This window comes from Ceratotherium simum, chromosome 6 (genome assembly GCF_057802395.1).
Source record: "Ceratotherium simum simum isolate JZ-2026a chromosome 6, ASM5780239v1, whole genome shotgun sequence".
NCBI classification, from domain to species: domain Eukaryota; kingdom Metazoa; phylum Chordata; class Mammalia; order Perissodactyla; family Rhinocerotidae; genus Ceratotherium; species Ceratotherium simum.
Window position 1 is genome coordinate 64,057,697 of NC_141905.1, and position 23,468 is coordinate 64,081,164.

The 23,468-nt window shown below is 34.1% G+C and overlaps 1 protein-coding gene across 2 annotated transcripts in view; it reads left to right on the top strand.

The window, feature by feature from the left end:
- SLK (STE20 like kinase) overlaps positions 1-23,468 on the top strand; it is a 56,398-nt gene that overhangs the window by 11,796 nt on the left and 21,134 nt on the right. For both annotated transcript variants that reach the window (XM_004428043.3, XM_004428044.3), the window contains exons 2-11: positions 7,552-7,716; positions 9,483-9,531; positions 9,879-10,028; positions 16,167-16,239; positions 16,400-16,594; positions 17,144-17,225; positions 18,478-18,606; positions 18,958-20,334; positions 22,572-22,702; positions 22,927-23,050. In XM_004428043.3, coding sequence (XP_004428100.1) covers positions 7,552-7,716; positions 9,483-9,531; positions 9,879-10,028; positions 16,167-16,239; positions 16,400-16,594; positions 17,144-17,225; positions 18,478-18,606; positions 18,958-20,334; positions 22,572-22,702; positions 22,927-23,050 — 2,475 coding nt within the window. The remainder of the gene's footprint in view (positions 1-7,551; positions 7,717-9,482; positions 9,532-9,878; positions 10,029-16,166; positions 16,240-16,399; positions 16,595-17,143; positions 17,226-18,477; positions 18,607-18,957; positions 20,335-22,571; positions 22,703-22,926; positions 23,051-23,468) is intronic.

Sequence of the window (23,468 nt, forward strand, 5' to 3'; positions counted from 1 at the left end):
ACCCACACATTCCTAGCTGAGATGTAACTAGGTGACGCTCTACCTTCTTGTCTCAGCTCTCATACAGAGATGACCAGAAGATGGAGACAGTAGAGGGCAGTGTAGTATAGTGCGAGAATCTCTAGCTTTGGGATCAGTTGGATGGGGTTTGAGTCCCAACTCTGGCGCCTGTTATTGGGGCATCCTCAAGCAAGTTGCATAACACCTCTGAACTTCTTTTTCTCTTCTGTAAAATAAAGAAAATAGAATCTACCAGAATGAGTTGTTTTTAGGATTTAAGATTATAATCTATGTGAGATGTGTGTACATGTTTCCCCTAGGAGCAATGGTTCAGTATTCACTAGGTCAGTGTTTACAGTGACTTTATAGAACATAACTACCACCAATAATGAAAATCAACTGTATATTTTTGCTAAGTGATGTTGAGTAATTTTACTCTTAGTTAATATTCACACTTGTTCCTACCAAAATCTTATCAAGACTCGGAAAATATCACCAGAATTAACATATAATTTCAAACAGGTAACAACAGTATCAACATTCTAAAACTATATGTTTTCTCCAGTGCTGTTCCCCTTCTTCTCACTTAACAGCTCTTTGGAACTTTGGATGTTTATTACCCAAATACTTACTACTACTCTGTGCCTTAGTTCTCCTATCTATATTCCTCATTGGTTTTAGAAGGATTATGCCAGTTATTGTTATTGTCTTTTGGCTCGAAACACACCCTTCTATGCTCTGCTTTGTGATGCTGTTCTAAGATTTTGCAAATCACATGTCTGCCTTGCCAGCTGCTCACTTTTAGGTTTCACAAGGAGCACTAGAGGGAGGCTGCAAGGAGGAGGAGGAAGAAAGGACTTGCACCTTTCTCTTTGTTTCTTGTGGGCTCCCTGTCTGCTTTCTTGTTACTTATGACCATCATCCTAGCGGAAATTCTTCTTCCCTACAGTTGAATCCAGTTTGTAGTTTTTCCAGCACTCACAGAGCTAGCTTCGTCATAACCCTTCATAACACCAGCTCCGGTTGGCTGATCCCTTCTTCCTCTAAAGGCACCCTAGTCCCACAAGACTCCTCTTCCAAGTTCAGAGATGCCCGCAGCAGCTGAGCAGTACTCTCTTCTCAGAGATCTGAGTTTCAGCTCTGCAGAACCTTTCCTGCAAGCTTCTGAATTTTAATAAGTCCAATCTCTTCCCTTGGCAACTCTGGTCCTAGGAGTGGTAGCTTTTTCCTGCAGTTGTTACCTCCCTGATCCTTCATGTTTTGTCTTTTTAGTTACCTACTTAACAATATAGTTAATAATAACTTATATTAAATTTTCTCTATTAAAATAATCCATACAATTTTTTTTCTCCTGGCTGGACCTGACTGATACAAAGATTAAATAAGTAAATGGAGAGTGCAGAAAACAGTGTTTGGCAAAAGGTAATTGCTCAGTGAATAATATCATCTAATAGCATAATGGGTATTATTATATAGAATAGCATACTTGAAATAATTTGATATTTTTATACCCTATTTCTTTGCAAAATACTAACATTTCCAATTTAACTACATAGCTCAAAAGACATAAAGATAATCATTGAACTTTGTTGATCTTGATGTACTCAAATATCACCTCAGTGAAGTCTAACTTAACTACCCTATTCAAATTGTAACCTCTTCCCTGTGTACCCCCAACTGGTCCATCTCCTCATCTTTCTTATTACCTTACTTTATTTTTTTCCACAGTACTAATCACTAATAGAATAGGCTCTTTATTTCATTTATTTGTCTATTGACTGTCCTCTCCCCACAGTTATAAGTGCCATGAGGACAGAGAGATTTGGTAGATTTTTTACAGTGTCAGCATCTGGAACAGTGCCTCACATAGAGAAGATACTCAATAAGTGTTTGTTGAAAGAATGAACTGATTTTAGCAGATCAACTCTTGAGCATACTTGATAGATTTTTATATTGCATTTCTGTGAGGTGTCGTGCTTGTCGTGTTTTCTACAGCTCCTAATGCCTTGCATGTAGTAGATGTTCATGAACCGTGATTTTATTTGTTTAGTTTTTGTATTTTCTTATGGTTGAATGTCCTTATACACTGGATGTTTAGGGTTTTACCTCTTGTCTTGGTGGGAGGAAGAACACCTTTGAGCTCTCAACCTTGAGATCAAATTATTCACATCAGTAGAATCAATCCCAGTGATTATTGAAATGATTGAATTCTTCTCTCTCTTTTTATTCTTTGTCTTTTAGATTCTTTTTATATTTATCCTTTTTTTTTTTTTTTTTGGCCTTCCCCCTTTTTTTCTGCTTGAGGAAGATTTGCCCTGAGCTAATATCTGTGCCTGTCTTCTTCGAATTTGTATGTGGGTCGCCGCCACAGCATGGCTGCCGATCAGTGATATAGGTTCATGCCTGGGAACTGAACTCAGGCCGCTGAAGTGGAGCGTGTTGAACTTAACCACTAGGCCATGGGGATGGCCCCTTGGCCATCCCCTTTTGATTGACTAACACATCTGTGGCACTAAAGTCATCTATATTTTCTGTGCTGGTCTTTCAATTTCTACTTGAGAATTTTATTAATATATATTTCTCATTATAGAAAGTATTATATACTTAGGAAAAGTAGAAATGTAGAAAGAAAATAAATGAAGATTTAAAAATTACTTGTATTCTTACCACCCAGGAAATAACCACTGTTAAAAGAAGAGTAATATAAGAGGATATAACTTTTACCTTACTTCGTTTAGAACGTGAAACCAATACAAGAAACTTAGATAAGTTATGTTTTCCTACAGCCCCCTATTTGTTTCCATAAAGTGGTCAAGCTCTATTCATGATTCATGAAAATAAAAACATAGTGATTGTTAAGTGATCATGATTGATCTCTGAAAACTTTTTATTAATAGAAGTTATATCTTTATTTTACTTTTTTTTTGTGAGCAAGATTAGCCCTGAGCTAACATCCGTTGCCAATCCTCCTCTTTTTGCTGAGGAAGATTGGCCCTGGGCTAACATCGATGCCCATTTTCCTCTACTTTATATGGGACACCGCCACAGCATGGCTTGAGAAGTGGTGCATGGGTCCGTGCCCGGGATCTGAACCCGTGCACCCTGGGCTGCCAAAGTGGAGTGCATGAACTTAACCGCTACGCCACTGGGCTGGCCCCAGAATTTATATCTTTAAATTAATATCTGGGTATGTGTTATTGCATTCTTATTTTTATTAAGATTTGTTTAGTTATTTCATTAAGTCTTTATGTGAAGAATTTTCATGCTTTTAGGTAGTAGATGAGACTTTATTTTTAACACTTTATATCCATTATATTTGAAGTATAATTTCACACACTTATCAATGTTTATTTCAGTTTTGATTTTCAGAGTTCTCTGGAACCACTGATGAGTAATTACTGATGAGTAATTACATTATTTTCAAGCAGTAATGTAAGAGGCACTATACTTTCTAATGTAACTTTTATTTATTACTTATATTAAACCAAATAGTACCATTGTTGGTTTCATCAGTATATCCAGGGGAATGGAATAATTAAATTTGTTACTATGAAGAACTTTAGAGATTATCTGGTTTTAGTTGTTTTTCCCCTTTTGTGCCATTCCATTCACAAGTAAAAGATGCATCTTTAAAATCTCTCAGGACATCAGTAAAGTGTGCAGAAGCAAGATGACTTTTAACTCCACTCACAATATCCTTGGTTTCCTACCAGGGCTTATATTTTATAGTGTTCCTCTTTAAGGACAGTTTCTCTGGTCTCTTTCTTTCCACAGGGTTACATTAAAATGGTGAGAGAAGGGCTTCTCTCTCACTGGCTTATTTCCTCTGACTTAGGGGAGGATGTGTTCTAAGTGTTATTGGTTCAACTATAGTATCTTTCTTAGAGAGACAAACTTAATGCTGTATTTCACCAGATATGACAGACTTTTTACTTTTTAACATCTCTGAAATTGGGGTATGTCCTTTATTGATTGATGCCTTCATATTATTGTTGGCCAGGTGTCGGTCGCGATGTATCTGTCATTGCCTGTGCATTGTGAACTTAGGTATATCCGTAGTGTCACACAGTTGCAACCCCTTGATGTTTCAATCAATCAACTATTTAAGGACCTTTGAAGAAGGAATGTGAGTCCTGGTTGTTATCTAAAAATTTTCTTTTAGCACCTATGGTAAGGTCAAGAAAGTATCAGCATTATCATTGCAAAATGGGAGATAGTGGCTTCAAAGAAAATTTTGGAGACAGTAGTAGAAGAGCACTCTTTTAAGAAATGCTGCATCACCAAAGCTTTTGATGGCCAGAGAATAATATCCTGTGGAAAAACACAGACATTAGATAACTCGGAGAGAAAAAGTGATTCGATTCAGAAGAGTCAAACTTTAATATCAAGTATTTAAATTTTTATATATGCGCAAGAATAATAGAAACACCATAACAATTTTTGTCTGAATATGTCCAAAGGAGCTCTTAAAGAAGGTATAACATAAGAATTCTAAATGATAAAGTGTTGTCATAGTTTAACTGGCAGTTTTTCTTCCTGAATGGAACATAAGATAGTGGCGTATCTTGAAAGCCATCCTAGATTTGATAAGATATGGTAGATTAGAATATTATTCTAGCGATGAACTGGTAGCGATGACCAGTTATCTTTTTATCCAAAACATATTCTCTGAACCCTGAACGTTGCGGTACTTAATTAGTAATTAGTTTTACTTTTTACCTCTATTTTTTCTCGGGAAAGTAAACCGTAGCAATAATCTACTTAAGAAAATTCGCATATGTAGGCTGATACCTGTTTTGTTTATTCTTTTCATCATCACCTCCAAGGTTAGATAATAGATCCCTAAGAAATATGTGGTATACTGATTTTTTTAGTATTTTATTGCTAGTGTAACAAAAATACATGTCCATTTAAAAAAAGTCAAACAATATGAAAAATATAGAAAAAGTCAAAAGCACCTGAAATTCCACCATCCTGACTGATGATGTCTTTCTAGATACTTCTTATGCAGCTATCTATATGTGAAAATGGGAAAAAAGTTGCCTTTTTTTCCCATTCAGTGATGTGCTGTGGCTACTGTTCCATCTTAAGAAATATTAATTAATTAGTCAATTAATTTTTTTTTTTTAATTTCTCCCCCCAAAGCCCCAGTAGATAGTTGTATGTCATAGCTGCACATCCTTCTAGTTGCTGTATGTGGGACACGGCCTCAGCATGGCCGGAGAAGCGGCGCGTCGGTGCGCGCCCGGGATCCGAACCCGGGCCGCCAGCAGTGGAGCGCACGCACTTAACCGCTAAGCCATGGGGCCGGCCCATAGTCAATTAATTTTAATGGCTGCATAATTTTCCATTGTAGAACTGTACTGAATGATTTAGGCAGGTTCCTGTTAATGGACATTTAGACTGATTCACTTTCCCTTACTGTAAACAGTGCTTTGATGTGTATTTCTGTGTATGTATATTTTTTATAGTAAAATTATCTCCTTATGATAAATTCTTAAAAGTGGGATTTGGACATTTGTTTATTTACTGAAATACTTATTACTAGCTTTTAAAAGTTTAGTATTTTTTTCAAGGTGATAGATGCAGTTTTGCTGAAGTGATAACATGTATAATATTGAAATGTCTTAAAAAACCTAATTAGTATTTTAAGATCTGATTACTAACTTTTTAAAAAATGATCTTGGCTTCTATTATGTATTTGGAAACCTTTCATTTGTAATAAATGGAGGCAAGAAGTTACTTAACCAAAGAAAGAAAATGGAAAAATTAAAGTACTAAGAATAACGAAAAATAACCAAACTGATGGAAGTGTAGGGAAACTGGAAAGGGTAATGATTAAGATAAAGAAAAGGCTTTGGAAACAGACCTGAATTTGAATCCTGATCCTACCTCTTACGAGCTACATGACCTTGGGGAATCCTTTTAACGTCTCCAACTTTATTTATCCTCCTCTAAAGTAGGGATAATAATATATCGTGGGGTTATTGTGAGAATTCAATAATGATAGTAATAATTGCAGCTCACATTTTTGAATCCTTACTATCTATAGCAGGCATTGTATTAAATGTTTATATTTTTTCACTTGGTAAATATTTATTATCTTAATTCTCACAAACTTATGAGGTGTAAATACATTTTGCTGATGAAGAAGCTAAAACAGAAAAGGATTTTGTAAGTTGCCCCAACCAACACAGTTAATAAGGGGCAAAACCAGAATTTGAGCCCTAACAGTCTCACTCAGTAAAGCCTGCTATCTGAAACTCTATCCTATGTACGTATAGAGCACTTAGCACAGTGCATAGCATGCATTAGTTAATATTTATATTTAGAGTATCTTTTAAAAATTATGTCCAGAGAATGAGAAGGCAAACCACTGAGTGGGAGAAAATGTTTGCAGAAAAACATATCTGATAAAGGACTGTTGTTCAAAATATATAAAGAACTGTTAAAAACGTAACAATTAGAAAACCAACAATCTGATTAAAAAATAGGCAAAAGATCTGGACAGACACCTCACCAAAAAAGATATACAGATGGCCAATAAGCATATGAAAAGATGCTTGACGTTATATGTCATTAGGGAATTGAAAATTAAAACAAGGAGATACCACTACATGCTTATTAGAATGACAAAAATCCACACCCACGACACCAAATGCTGGTAAGGATGTGGAGCAGTAGGAACTCTGATTCACTGCTGTTGGGAATGCAAAATGTTACAGCCACTTTGGAAGACAGTTTGGTAGTTTCTTACAAAACTAAACATACTCATCCATATGGTCCAGTAATTGTGCTCCTTGGTATTTACCCAAAGGAGTTGAAAACTTACATCCATACAAAAACCTGTACATGGATGTTTATAGCAGCTTTATCCATAATTGCTAAAACTTGGAAACAACCAAGATGCCTTCAGTAGGTGAATGGATAAATAAACTGTGGCACACGTGTATAATGGACTATTCAGTGCTAAAAAGAAATGAGCTATCAAGCCATGAAAATATATGGAGGAACCCTAAATGCATGTTACTAAGTGAAAGAAGCCAATCTGAAAAGGCTGCTTACTGTATGATTCCAACTATATTACATTCTGGAAAAGAAAAACTACGGAGGCAGTAAAAAGATCAGTGGTTGCAAGGGGTTAGGAAGAAGGGAGGGATGAATAGGCAGGCAGAGCATAGAGCGTTTTTAGGGCAGTAAAACTATTCTGTGTGATATTATAATGGTGAATACATGTCATTCATTTGTCAAAACCCATAGAATGCACACCAGGAGTTAATCCTAATGTAAACTGTGGTCTTTCGGTGATAATGATGTGTCAATGTAGGTTCATCAACTGTAACAAATGTACCACTCTTGTGCGAGAATGTTGATAGTGGGGGAGGATGTGCATGTGTAGGGGAGGGGAGTATAAGGGAACTCTCTGTACTTTCTGCTCAAATATGCTGTCAACCTAAAACTACTCTAAAAATAAAGTTTATAAAAAAAAATAGAAAATAAAATTTAAAAAACAAGTATGCATTGTAACACTTCTGATATTTTCATTTTTAGGCCCAGAATAAAGAGACCAATGTTTTAGCTGCTGCAAAGGTGATTGACACCAAATCTGAAGAAGAACTTGAAGATTACATGGTTGAAATTGATATATTAGCATCTTGTGATCACCCAAATATAGTGAAGCTTCTAGATGCCTTCTATTATGAGAACAATCTTTGGGTAAGAATTTCTGTTGATCTATAGGAGTAGCCGAAATGAGTTAATTGTCCTAAAAATGTTTAGTTGTGAAAGCCTCTTTTATGTATTACATACTCTTCTGTTTAGTTACTTATGTTACTTGAATGAGAGTTGATTTGCTGATGAGAGGGTCATTAACAACATAATTATCCTTAGCTTTGACAGATGTTCAGGTATATATTTCAGATTATACCCTATTTCATGATTGATTGACATTGCACCCAAATGGAGAAACTTGGTTAAGAATATTAAATTTCCTAAATTATGAAATTAGATGGTCTCCTTTTGTTTGTAATGTAAATTTAAGCATTTATTAAAGTTTTTGAAAAGTTTCTTTTGTTTTCCTAGAAATTGTCTATGATTTCTTACCTGAACTTTTTGTAAATCATGTAATAAATTATAAAATGCTTACTAGAATGTTAAATATTTATCTTACATATTATCAGGCCCAACTTTAGTGCATGATGTAGTAGTGGCTAAGGCTGTATGTATAAATTTTGTTCATTTTTAGAAAATATTAGGCATAAATACATATGGAAATAAAATATTAATATTCGTTACAATAACTAGCCAGTCACTTGCTCTGTATTAACACTAATTTAATCAAGGTGGCTTTTTGAAATGGAGTTTTAGTTTTTCTCCTTGAAGGAAGAAGCAAAGTGTTATGAGAGAAGAGTAGGTAGTACAAGTAATACCTGACTGGGTTTCAAAAGGTCTATATTTTTTGATCTTGGTGCTGCTGAGTAGGAGCTTGAATAAGTCAATTAACCTTTATGAATCTGTTTACTCATCTATAGGATGAGTAATGGTCTACCTCCCAAAGTATTTTTCAAATTATATAATGAATTGGAAATCAATTTGTAATTGGCAAGCACCTGTAAAGTGTCGTTATACAGAGGGAAAAAGAGCAGGAAGTTACAAGTTGTTAAGATATGTAATTTAAAAAAATTATCTATAGTTATTATTAGTGTGGTGTCTTCTAATGTAGTTGTTCTGGGCTCTAGCAGAATGTTTCCAGAGATTATAATGAAAATGAATTTCTAGACAGTTTAATAAAGAGATAAAATCTTTACTTGAGACTATTGCATAATAAAAAGTTGGATAACTGTGAGGGACAGTCTAGTGGATAGAGAGATTTAGATTTAAATCTCTAGATTTAATTAAATCAAAGAATCATAATAAATATAAAATTACAACTGTGATAAGGGTTAAGAAGGAAAGGTACATAGTGGTATGTACCAGGGAGATCTGGGAAGGCATCCATCAGGAAGTGATAATTGAGCTAGGATCTGAAGCTTTTGTATATATATATATGTTTTTTAACTAAAAACAGTCTCTATATTCAAGATTTATTCCTATTAGTAAAGTTAAAAAATATATTTAATCACTTAAATAACAATAGTCACCTTAAAAAGAAGAGTAATAAAATCTTCCAGTGGTGACGAAATGGGTATATAATACTGTCCTGAATAAAAAGTCTGTACCTGGTAATTTTAGAGAAGCAGAGACACTAAAAATGGTGATGAACAAAAATGCGCATACTTCCACAGTGTGTTCTCTTGGTGCTTTCTCAAATGTATATCAAGACTCATAATTTTTTTGACAAATAAAATCTTTATGGTCAGCATAGTATTGTTTCCATAACCTAGGTGATCTGATAGCTTTTCCTTTATCTTTTTTGCTAAATTGAAGAAAAAACACTCCAACTCAATGTTGTGTTAGACACATGCTTTTTTATTTGCCTTCAGATCCTCATTGAATTTTGTGCGGGTGGAGCAGTGGATGCTGTGATGCTTGGTAAATACCTTTTGTTCTTTATGTTAATATCTCGTATGTTTGTATCAAGTTATACTGAATAAAAATCAAAGGATTTCAAACATTGATACATATATATATCTTATCATTGAGGGAAGTTCAGTAAATTAAGAAATCAGCTTAATATTTTTATATTCTTGGATAATTGTGGTAAAATTCTAAAATGAAGTGTTGAGTATAATATGTGAGGAAAGTAATCTTTGTAGATATTTCGTTCTTCTAAAATAAATTCACTGTATATGATCCTTGACAGTGATGGTAGAAATATATAGCCTGCTGATATTTTTTTGCTGTATAAAAATTCAGATTTGTTTACTTTTTCCTTATAGAGCTTGAGAGACCATTAACTGAGTCGCAAATACAAGTAGTTTGTAAACAGACTTTAGAGGCATTGAACTACTTGCATGATAATAAAATCATCCACAGAGATCTAAAGGCTGGCAACATTCTTTTTACCTTAGATGGAGATATTAAGTTGGGTAAGTTTATTCCCTTAAATAAAACATTTGAATTTGTGCTTTGAGATTTCCCCCTGTATTATATGACTTAGCGTTGTTTTGTTATGACTCAAATGTGTGAAACATGGAGAATTACTCCATGTTAATTTTTTAAATACTTCCTTAGATACATAATTATTCATTAATTCCCAGAATTGCAAGTATAGGCAATTTGAAGACCTTTTAAAAAGAAAGTGAGAAAGGATGGATTTTTATTTTCAAAAAGGCAAGCTTTTAAAAGACTGGTTAATTCTTTTTTTCCCTTAAATTTTTGTATATTGATTTAGTACTTGTAGATATAGTACATTTAGAATATGATATAGTATGTAAACTATACTTAGTTTTATCTTCATTTTCAAAACTTATGTCTAGTGGGCTTCTTTTTCCATGTTTAGTTTTATACTCTATTTTATAGATATGGTATCTTGGCTAAATTAAAAAAGTAACTACCTTAAGGTCTGAAAAGGATGCTTAAAGTAAGTATAAGGCCTAGAATTTTTAATTTTACACTGAGGGAATAAATGATAACTTCATAAGAAGAAATAGATGTAGATTTTAGATGGGATATTAATTAATTTCATATATACACATACAAAGGGAAGTCCTCTTTAAGTACACCTAAGATATGAATAAAAAAAAAAATTTGGTGATGAAGTCTAAACTTGTGTATTTTGGAAGGATATTAAAGGGACAAAATATATTCAAAGGCCATATTAATACCAGTGATCATAATCATTTCACTTCATCATGACATCTAAACAGGTATAATTTGATATACTAAATTTTAAACTTTTTTTGTGAAATAAACACAGATATAGAAAACCACACAAACAATTGTGTGGCTTAGTTACTGTAGCTGTGTAGACAATAGCTTTATAACCGTCATCTCGGTCAAGAAATAGAATTTTGTCGGGCACCCCAGCACCTCTTCCATGGGCCCCATCTCAATCCCTGTCCCTTCTCCAGATGGAACCTTTATCCTGACTTTTATAGTAATCACTTCCTTGCATTTCTTGATGGCTCTGTCACCCAGTATTCATGTCTAGACATCGGAGTTTAGACTTGCTCATATTTAAAACCTGATTTTTCTTTTAAGTCTCTTTTTATTTATAGGTTCCCCCTTCATCCTTTTCTTGTCTTTACATTTTATCTATGACGTGCATTCTTATGGGGGTCATATTGCCCCCAAAGGAGCAAAAATTGGTTTTTTGAGGGCAAAAAAAAAAATCTTAGATATTATAATAGTTTGTGATCCTCCAAAGTACGCAAACAGGTTACAGTATATCTGTGGCATTAAAATTTCATGGCGGGAGAGATTAGGAAAAAATGTCTAAAAAGACTCCTTAGGAGAGTGATGATGAAAAAAAGGTTGAGAAACACTGATCTGTAGGACCTGGGCTGTTGGACCTGTAGAGTTTCCCTCAACCAGCATTTTGCTGATTGCTTACTCATGATGATTTTTAATAAGTTCCTGTTTCCTTCAAATTTGCAGATGAATTCAAAGGCCTTATCAGTCTCAAGTTTGATTCTTTGGCAAGACTCTAGGTGGTTTTGTGTTCTTTCATTGGGAGGCACACAATGTCTGCTTTTTGTTTTTTTTTCAATATTAGCAGCTTTTGATGCTTAATGCCTAGATCTGTTTTTGATTGGAGTTGATTGCAAAATGAATTCTATCATTTTGTTTTCATTTGTTATTTTTGGTAATACTATTGTTATAATTATTCATCAGTTATTTCATTATTGTCACTTATCATAATTATAAAATTAGGAATAATTATATAGGAAGACACTTCCCTTCAGCTATTGGGTTACTCAGGAATATAGTTCATATAGACAAGATGGGAAAAATGCTTGATTCCTTTGTTATATTTATTTAGCTTTAAAGACAATGAATTGGTTCTCTCTCATCCTTGGTTAGTCACTAATATCTTAAAAAATGTCGTTATTAGTTCATGAATTTAGTTTTATTTTATATAAAATCTATTACAGTTTTTATCCTTATTAAAGTTCATTGTACCATCTTTGGTCAATGGGAGCCTCTTCAAGTTAGCTAGTTAATCTTTTTGACATAACTCTAGTAGCTTTTGGTAGCTTCCTTGTTATCTGTTAGGTTGAGATGTTTCAGGCTCATCTTGTGTTTTCCTGCCTCAGACCTATAATTAGCCATTTCTTTAAGAAGCCCTGGTTTCTTTTAGTAGGTTGTGATATTTTAAGACCACAATTTGAGTGCTAGAGATGCTTATAGTTTCTGGATTGGCCATCATTCTAGGCCTTTCCTGAGTTCTTACGTATTTCCTCTTCAAATTCAGGGTAAAGCTTGTTTTTTTTTTTTTTTTTCTTTTTTTTACCAATCTCTTCTATATTACATCTGTATCTCCTTTCTTCTATCCTGAGAGTCCTGGTTCTCAAGGATGTTGATGATAGATTTACAATATCCCATGATTACCCATTTTAACCCTCATCTCTATATTTAATGCTCACCACCAGTCCTTATGTTGATGTCTCTTTGGTCATGTTGGTTGTCTGAAGTTCATTCTCTGGTAGATTTCTCTGCAAGGGCTCTCTGAATTCTTCTATAATGATAACAGTTGTACCCTTTATACTTTGAAGGTCAGTTTTGCTGGATAGAAAGTCCTTGGCTCACATTTCTTTTCTTGAGTATCTGAAATATGTCACTCTGTTTTCTTCTGTCATAAATTGTTGTTGTTGAACAGTCTGATGATAATCTGATTTTCTTTTCTTGTTTTTTTTTTTTTTTGTGAGGAAGATCAGCCCTGAGCTAACATCCATGCTAATCCTCCTCTTTTTTTTTTGCTGAGGAAGACGGGCTCTGAGCTAACATCTATTGCCAATCCTCCTCCTTTTTTTTTTTTTCCCCCCAAAGCCCCAGTAGATAGTTGTATGTCATAGTTGCACATCCCTTTAGTTGCTGTATGTGGGACGTGGCCTCAGCACGGCCGGAGAAGTGGTGCGCTGGTACGTGCCCGGGATCTGAACCCAGGCCGCCAGTAGTGGAGCGCGCACACCTAACTGCCAAGCCCTGGGGCTGGCCCTGATTTTTTTTCTCTTATGAGTCATGTGCTCTTTTTCTCTAGATGCCAAGGAATTTTTTTTAAGGACCAATAATTTGACTTTTCTAATAAATATGCTCTTATAATAGTCAAGTTTTTTTTTTTTTTTTTTTTTTACAGGAAAGTTTTCTGGCATTACAAATTTGATTATTTGTTCTGTATTCCATTGACTTTCTTCTTTAGGGAATTTTATTATCTGTTTGTTGGGTTTGCCTATCATCAATATTTATAACTTTCTCTCAAGTTCTTATCTTTCTTCATTTCCTTTTTTATTATTGTGGTGAAATATACTTAACAAAATTTACCATTTTAACCATTTCTAAATGTACAGTTCTGTAGCATTAAGTATATTCACATTGTTGTGCAACCATCATGACTATCCATCTCCAGAACTTTTTCATCTTCCCAGACTGAAACTCTGTACCCATTAAACTCTAACTCCTCATTTGCCCCCACTGCCAGCCCTTGGCAACCACCGTTCTACTTTCTGTCTCTATGAATTTGACTACTTAGGTACCTCATATAAGTGGAATCATACAATATTTGTCCTTTTGTGACTGGGTTATTTTACTTAGCATAATGTCTTCAAGATTCATTCATGTTGTATGTGTCAATTTCCTTCCTTTTTAAAGCTGAATAATATTCTGTTATATGTATATACCACATTTTGTTTGTCTTTTCATCCATTGATGGGCACTTTGGTTGCTTCCACCTTTTGGCTCTTGTGAATAATACTGCTATGAACATGGGTGTACAAATATCTGTTCAAGTCTCTGCTTTGAGTTCTTTTGGATATTCTGGAAGTGGAATTGCTGGATGATATGGTAATTCTATGTTTAATTTTTTGAGGAACCACCATATCATTTTCTATAGCAGCTGCACAGTCTTACATTCCCGCCAGCAATGCACATGGGTTCCAATTTCTTCACATCCTTGTCAACACTTGTTATTTTCTATATTTTTGATGATAGCCATCCTAACGGGTATGAAGTGGTAATGGGTGTGAATTTGTTGTATTTATTTGCTCTTGCATGTCTCCTAATTTAGTCTTTGTTTCTAAAATGATTTTTTTATTTCTAATTTTTTTTGAGTTCTGTCACCTCATTTCTGAGTTTTTGTAATTCTGACTTATGTTACTCTTTTAGATCTTATATCATTTTTTAAAGTCTTTTAGGTCGTTTTGAAATAGTATGTTATAATTCTGATCTATTTTTGGTGCATGTTTTTCTGTAAATGTATTAAAATCGTATTTGAATACAGGAACATACTTTTGTGTAAAATAATGCATACCTTTAAAAATAAGTATATTTTTGAAGATTTAGGAATGCCAAAATACTTTTGAGTTACTTGACATTTAAAACAATTGCTATTTCTGTTTTATTCATAAATACTTACAGAGAACCTTCCATTTCTGTGATACCCTGTTAAGTGTATGCAGATGTATAGAACCATGCTATCCTCAAGAACCATGTAATACATTACAAGAACCAAATTTTTATGATGATCTTATCAGATCATGTCATTACAAGTGGAAATAAGTATGTAAAATGCTGTTTTAACAGACCAGTGTATATATGCCACATCATTATAAGTAGAATTATAAAGCACATAGTGACCTTAATTTTCCCCTTTGCACAGAAAATAAAGATGCCTTTTTGTCCCTCTTTAGTTTACCTCTTGTTCGTAAGAGTGCTTAGAGAGATATGAATGTTGACTGTGGACAATCGTTGTTTAGGCCTATTTCTGAACCTCCTTCCACAGTCATGTTCTGAGGGGAGAAAGTTAAAAAGAATAGAGTGTTAATAGGTTCTAGGAAAATGATAGAATAAGTACGGAGCTGACTTTACCTGAGTACAAAACCTCTTCTGGCAGGAATTCACGTTGTGGTCTCAACTCCTTCTTACAGACACGTAAGAGAAGCTTCTAAGTTGAGGAGGTGAGGGTAATAGGGGTGAAGAGTCCTGAATAAATCTATTTATATTGCTTCTTCTGCAAACATATCTTCCAAGTATAATATATTCTGTTTGCTTATTCATTTATGATTTAATTTTAAATCATTAATGAAATATCTAATATAATGAAGGACTTCTTACAGCATATTAGTAAGCTTGAATTTTATTCCACAGGCAGTAGGTAGCTGCCAATATGTTTTAAGCAGGAGAACTACATGGTCAGAAAAAGAAGAAAAGAACCATATAATAGACACAAATAATTAGAATACAAAGCAGGATTTCATGAATTTTGAGTTCTACCAACAAAATATCACAAAGGTTAAAATTATAGATATCATTAATAATAGTAGTTACCATTTTTTGAGTGTATATTCTGTGCCAGGCCTTGGGGTGTGAGCACCTAATACTGGATTTTTGGTTATTTATTCAATTTTGAGAATTGTTGCATGTAAAACATGAAACTTTAAAAGTTATATATGTATGGTATGAGGTAATTTATGCAGCAATAACAATTTTATGTTGCTATTACTGGTTGTCTGAGCTCTAAGCTGAAAAGGTAGGGTTAACAACTGAAAAAGCTATAATATTGCTGTTCTCTATAGTTTAATCAGAAAACATGGCTCTTAATTTTTTTTTTGTAATATAAGTCAATGAGGAAGTTAGCAAGACTTATGCTGTCATAAAGGCTGTTTTGGTATAATTTCTGTTTTTCACACTATAGAAAATGTTTTTGTTCATGGATTGTAACATGTAGCACTAGTTGGCATTTGTTTTGAAATGGATAGACTGGTCTATTTTAAAGTTACTATTTTTTTTTCAATTCTGGAGAATTTGTGATCTGAAGATATATAAAGATGGTGGTATGAAGTGTATTAATGATGGAATCTTTTCTTTGGCAGTTTTTTTGGGGGGAGTATGTGGTAGAAAGAGGGTGGTCAAAATTAGGATGGTAGAGTAGTTATTTCTCATTCTATTTTGCTTACCCTTTACTAAGAGTGGCCTTATTAAAAACTGGATCTGCTTTTCTCCTATGTTGAATACAGTGAACTTTGCTTAAAAACTATCATTAATACTTTTGTATGATTATTTATTTCAAGCGGATTTTGGAGTATCAGCTAAAAACACAAGGACAATTCAGAGAAGAGATTCCTTTATTGGCACACCATATTGGTATGTATTGTTTTATGGATTTACAGAATTAGTTATATCAGCAGTAATTATTACTCATTAATTTTGTCCTTGTAATTGGTTATACTGTCTATCTTTTATGTGGTTTGTAATCACTATTCTTAAGTTAACCATTTTAACTTTCAATTCTCTGTCTTCATAGGATGGCTCCTGAGGTAGTCATGTGTGAAACATCTAAGGACAGACCCTATGACTACAAAGCTGATGTTTGGTCCCTGGGTATCACTTTAATAGAAATGGCTGAGATAGAACCACCTCATCATGAATTAAATCCAATGCGAGTGCTGCTAAAAATAGCAAAATCTGAGCCCCCTACGTTAGCACAGCCATCAAAATGGTAAAATATCCTAAACAAAGCTTTTTAAGAAGCAAAACTTGATGCTTTATTCTTCCAATTTTCCAAGGGTATTTAAATTTAGATACATGATACAAAGACTAAATGAAGTAGAAAACTGGTTTTTGGTGTACTTTCAAGACTTAAGGACCATATAAACGCTTATAACTAACTTTTCCCATAAATCTGAAAATACCAGTGATTTGAGTTTCATATGAAAAAGATACTTTCTGTACTATGAGAAAGTGAGGCATATATATGGTTGATCTATATTTGTGGAATTTAATATAATAGAAGAATTTTTGTGATTTTTGGCATACTTGTGAATACATGGCTATATCTCAATGGCTAAAACTATGAACCTACTTACATATGTGTCTAACTCTATTTATAGATGAATAACTTATGAAATCTTTTCATTAACTAGTTTTCGTATGTTGAATTAATACTATTACATACATAATGAAACTTAAGCATGATTTATCAGAGTTTGTTTGATTTTAATAACAAGAAAGTAAAATGGAAAATCATTGTTAAAATTTTATTTTGAAGGTCTTCAAATTTTAAGGACTTTCTAAAGAAATGCTTAGAAAAGAATGTGGATTCCAGGTGGAATACGTCTCAGCTACTACAGGTAAGATAAGAGTAGAATGACGACAGCAAACCATATAATTGTTTAACATCTCTTTACGAATACAATTTCAGATTGATTCAGTGTGCTTCCTTTCCACTGGAGTTTCCCTGTGGAAACTCAAAATACATTGTAGCAGTTAACATTTGCTTTACAAACGTGTTGCTGCCGTTACCAAAAGGCATTTAGCTTATAAATAATTTCTCCTGTGCTTTTTTGATTCAGTTTAATTGTGTTCTTTTCATTTTGTTAGTTATTTCTACTTTGTTAGTTACTTCCATTTTGTCTCTCCAGTTAATAGAAAGCAAGCACCTTGTGAGGCAGAGGCCATGAGCTAATTAATTTTTTTATGTCTCTTACAATGAGGATAAATGTTCAGTAAATATTGCTGACTTTTTAAAAATGGTGTTAAAGTGATTGGATAATTTTGTTTTATAGCAGGACCTGTTTGTAATATTTGAAATTAAAATTTGTCAAATAATTAATATTATAGGTGGAAAAATAGAATGACATTATCTTGAGGCAGTTACTATTAGGTTGAGTTAACTGTGTAATTCCTGCATTATAGTGTTTTAGGTTGATCTATTTATCTGGGGAGAAAATTGCCTTGCTCTGTGCAACAAGTATATCCCTAGAACACATTTTCTCTTATTATTTTACTACCCATTTGAAGGCCTTAGTCTGTGATAGATGCTGTTAAGTGCTGAGTATACAGAGATGAAAAAAACATCTTTTCACTCTTAAGAATGTTAGAACCATGTTAAAAAAGCAGGTGTTTACAAACACTTTTTAACAGTGTTTACAAGTACTTTTTTTAGAACTTTGAAGCTTTTTGTAATTCTTTTATTGAGGCTTTTTACAGGATTTATAAATATTGTTGCTTTTTAAGAACTAGTAATGTATTAACTTGGAACTTGCTTTGTTTTAATTTAAATCTTAGATTATGAAATTTTCAAACATATGGAAAAGTACATGTACCTACTACCCAGATATAATGTGTTATCATTTTTAACATATTTTTTAGAGTCTTAAACAGAAAGGTACAGATACAGGTACAGGCAGCCCCTGCAATTCCTTTTCCCTCAATTCCTTTTCCCTCCTTCCTTTCCCAGATATAACATTATCTGAAGTTGTTTGTATTTTCCTACCTGTGTATTTGTATTTTTACCACATAATAATGTGTTTTCTTATATTTGAAACTTACTTTACAAGCATGCATTTCAGCTTGAGTATGCTCTTTTTAATGATCAAACAGCATCCTTTTGTTACTGTTGATTCCAACAAACCAATCCGAGAGTTGATTGCAGAGGCAAAGGCTGAAGTAACAGAAGAAGTTGAAGATGGCAAAGAGGAAGATGATGATGAGGAAACAGAAAATTCTCTGGTCAGTATTTAGAAAGGAGATTTCATTTAGATAATTTTTAGAGTTGGGTTTTGAGGTCTGATTGCATCTGTATCTAAGGACTAATTGTTGGATAGCAGTACAAAACCTTTAATTTTAGAGGTGAAGTTTAATAGCAAGTTTGCTCCTTGCTACCCACTTTTGTCATATTTATTATGTGAATATTTGTCAATTCCTTAAATTATTTGTATAACTTAATCAAATTTTACTGAATAAAGGTATTAAATCATTATATAAATATGAATTAAATAATAATAATATATATAAAACATTGTTTTGGTCACCATCTTGAAGTTATGTTTTAACACTAAGAATGTGTAAAATCTTTTTTAGCCAATACCTGCAAGTAAGCGTGCCTCCTCTGATCTTAGTATTGCCAGCTCTGAAGAAGATAAACTTTCACAAAATGCTTGTATTTTGGAATCTGTCTCAGAAAAAACAGAATGTAATACTTCTGAAGATAAATTTAACAGCAAAGTTCTTAATGAAAAACCCACCACTGCTGAACTTGAAAAAGCTACAGAGGGTATTAATGAACATATTAATGATACTCATTTAGAAGCCATGGATGAACTCCGTAATAGAACAACAATAATCAAGGAAAATGGGAGAGAAGAGAAGAGACCTAAGCTTGAAAATCTGCCTGACACAGAAGACCAAGTAACAGTGGACATTAATTCAGTCAATGAAGGAAAAGAGAATAATATGATGATAACTTTAGAAACAAATATTGAACAGAATCTGAAACCTGAGGAAGAAAGGGATCAGGAAAATCAACAGATATTTGAAAATAAGGTTATAACGTCTGAAGAAATTAAAGATACTACTATTCAAACAGTGGATTTAGTTTCTCAGGAGACTGGAGAAAAAGAGACAGATATGCAGGCAATTGAAAATGAAGTTGAGTTTACAAAGGAAGACACCCAAGAGAAATCGAGAAAAGATGATAAAACTCGAAAAGATGTCATCAGTGATACAAGCAATGTGATAGGAACCAATGAGGCAGTGGATGTTGCTCAGAAGGCAGTTGAAAACGATGCTGAGGAGGCTCAGAGTAGTGATGGGAAAGAAGTGGTTGAAGTAGGCCAGAAATTAGTAAGTAAGCCCGCGGAGGGTCCTGAGGCTGGTGGCACTGAGGAAGTTCCTGTTAAGGAAACGGTTGAAACTAATGAGGTAGATCAAAAATCTGTAGACAGTAAAGGTGAAGAACAATTAATCAACAGTTCAGAGAATGTAGTGGAGACCAATGAGGAACCCAGGACAAGTGAAGTTGAGGAAATTACTGAGTCTAGTAGCACTGAAGAAATAGAGATCAGAAATGCAGTGATTCATACTGACCAAAAGGATTTAGAAAGTGGAACTCAGGATGCTCATAAAGCCACCGCTCAGATAGATACAGAGCAAAAAGAAATTCCATGTGAAGTGCCGATTAAAATAGAACCTCAAGTTACTGCCACTTCACAGCCTGGTGAACCTCAGTCTGTTCCAATACCCAGTATTAATATCAACTCTGAAGATGGAGAAAATAAAGGGGAAATAGGTGCTTTATCAAAAACTGAAACCATGTTGCTACCAGACTCTGAGAATCAAAAGGAAAATGATACCGATTCAGGCACTGGTTCCACTGCTGATAATAGCAGCATTGACTTGAATTTATCCATCTCTAGCTTCCTAAGCAAAACTAAAGACAGTGGATCAATATCTTTACAAGTAAGTGTCCATGGGCCCTTGTTTGGGTTTTTCTTTGTCATTTTGGCAATTTAGAGTTTATGTGAAACCAATGCCTTAAAATAGCACTAAATCCATGTAGTATTAACCTTATAAAATTCTTAAGGCCTGTGAAGGCAATCAATTAAAAAGAACCAAGGAGAGAGAGATTCTGGATGTAACCTTTGAATTTTTTGATAGTACCTACCTGGTTTTGCCGACTTGATATAAACAGTATAATATAGTTGCATAGTGAGATTTAGGTTCTCTTATTGCACATATCTAGATACTGTTTTAACAAGCATAAATAATATATGAAAGAATTGAGAAATCAAAAGAATGATCTCTTTTTAAGCACGTTTAGCAGGTAAACAGCCTTTGATTTACCACTGGCCCATACAGATGACCATTCTTGCCTCCTCAATTGTAGCCATCAATAATACTGCCGTAAGAACCATCGTAGGGCCGGCCCTGTGGCTTAGCAGTTAAGTGTGTGCGCTCCGCTGCTGGCGGCCCGGGTTCGGATCCCGGGCGCGCACCGATACACCGTTTCTATGGCCATGCTGAGGCCGCGTCCCACATACAGCGACTAGAGGGATGTGCAGCTATGACAGACAACTATCTACTGGGGCTTTGGGGGAAAAATAAATAAATAAAATCTTTAAAAAAAGAAAAAAAAAAAAAGAACCATCATAGGAAAACAAAACAAAAAACTAAAACCCAGAACACTGGGAGATTTTAGAGCATATTCTCAAATCTTAGTGTGCTTAGCAGTTAACCAGGGTGGGCTATGTAGAAGTATAGGGTGGGGCTCAAGAATCAGTATTTATAACAAAAGATCCCATGGAATTCTGATACAGGTGAGCCATGGACTGACTACTAAGAGACTCGGGTTTGACAGCAGAAGAGAAGACTGTGAAAAGCAGAAACAACTTAGGAAAACTGACCTTAGGGACAAGACTCTAGGGCATGACTGATCAGCCTGCCTATCTGCTCCAAATTATTACATGTATTGCCTAGAGTGCTTTCAGTTTTCAGTTTATTTTGTTTCACTGACTGTAATTCCATTAATCTGAAGTTCATTCACTGACTTAACAGTTAGCTTTTTTAAAAAATGCAAATACTTCTATGAGAATTAAGGTGATATTAATTGTGGATACTTTAGTAGGAACTGAAGAAATGGAAAATTTGGAGGTTATTGGCAGGTAGGTCTATTTTTGGAGCATGCCCACTTCAGATTTTAGAGGAAGCCAGGATAGGATGTCATAGTCCAGGGCTTAGGGAGAGAGCATGAGGATACTGGAATCCTGGAGAACAAAACAATAAGGAGTTGCAGAGAGGTGAATGGAAAGTGCCTAAGACAAACTTTAAAATTCTAATTCATTTTGAGTTTATTATTTTCACATTCTACTTTCTCCATATCAAAACCAAGTAATTATCTGCTTTTATCTTATATGTTTACCAAAATGTATTTGTAGGAGTGTTATAGTTCTGTTATTTCTATTTGCATTTAAAAAGCATTTGGAGACCGGTTGAGGAATGAAGAGTTTGGTCTTGATAAAGAGTTGTAGGCAATAGCAAGTAGGCAGATCTAGTGCTTTAGGGGTGCAGTGGAGGTGCTATATTACTAGTAACTCTAAGATCACACATCCGTCTCTGGGCCTGAGATGGAGGAGGGCCATTGACATTGTTGATGAAATGGATTTTGACTCCCAGTTCTGGTAGTGTTTAAAAATTACCTGGGGAGCCTTTCAAAATACCAATTCTTAACCACCTTCAGATCTATTGTTTAGAGGATGAGTCCCAGGAATTAATTTTGAAGTGTTTTGTTAGTGGTTCTAAAACTGAAATCAGAGGTATCTGAGAATCTACAAGGTGAAAAGAGGAAGAAAAAAATGGTTAACATGTAAAAGTTATGCTAATTTGTCATTTGTGTGAATTGCTCATTACCACTTGTGCCTGGTTATGATGTACTATCATAAAACTTATACATGCACGTCATCAAAGTATATAATTTCACTTAAAAAATTTGATTTCATCTATAAAGTCATGTGAAAGTCAGATGAGGTTTGAGATGATATAACTGGTTCCACAGAGGAGTCTTATTGCTTTGTATTCATACTTTCTATGTGTAGTCTTCATGGCTGTTCAGTTTTTTGTTTTTTTTTTTAAAGAAGAAAATGTTTTCTGTCTCTAGTATTCCCCACACAAAGCCTAACTAAAATAAAAATCTCACTCAGGAAACAAGAAGACAAAAGAAAACATTGAAGAAAACACGCAAATTTGTTGTTGATGGTGTAGAAGTGAGTGTAACAACGTCAAAGATAGTTACAGATAGTGATTCCAAAACTGAAGAATTGAGATTTCTTAGGTGAGTAGAGAAACAATGTAATTAAAACTGGTTTTGTGACTTCTTTTCAGTCTCTGCAAAGTCTGAAGAATAGAGAAAAACGAGTAAAGTCTTGGCTAATTTTGGATTATTCTTTTATTACTTTTCCATTTGAAAAAGTTTGTTATTTTTTAAGTTTGTTTTTTAAAGCATTACTTCAAAGGTGTAATTTTTGCTCTCCTATCATTGCCATTAAATTTTATCAGACGTCAGGAACTTCGGGAATTAAGATTGCTTCAAAAAGAAGAGCAGAGAGCCCAGCAACAGCTCAATAGCAAACTGCAACAACAGCGAGAACAAATTTTCCGGCGCTTTGAGCAAGAAATGATGGTAAAGTCTTAGATTTTTGTACCATTTTGTTAATAATGAAATTTAGTGCTTTAAAAAAACACCCACTAGTAGGTTTTAGAACTTGTTCTCTGATTACTAGATTTCTCTGGCTTTGTGATGTTTCTGGCCTTTATCTCTTTTTTTTTTGGCCTTTTGCCTGAAAGGATCTTCCATCTTAGCCTTCTTATCAGTGACTTACAGTGTAATGGGTGTCTTCATTTTTCTTTGACTAAAATCTGTTGTGAAAACCTGGAATCGTGAAGTTAGTAGATGGTTTACAAAGTTGTTAGTTGTGCCCATTGCTGGATAATTTTTCAGTGTTACAATTTGACCTCTCAGATTTAGAATCTAAGATTTTAAGCCAGTCTAAAGCAGTTGTCTTCAAACCTGACTGAGTGTTAGAACTTCTTGGGGGCTT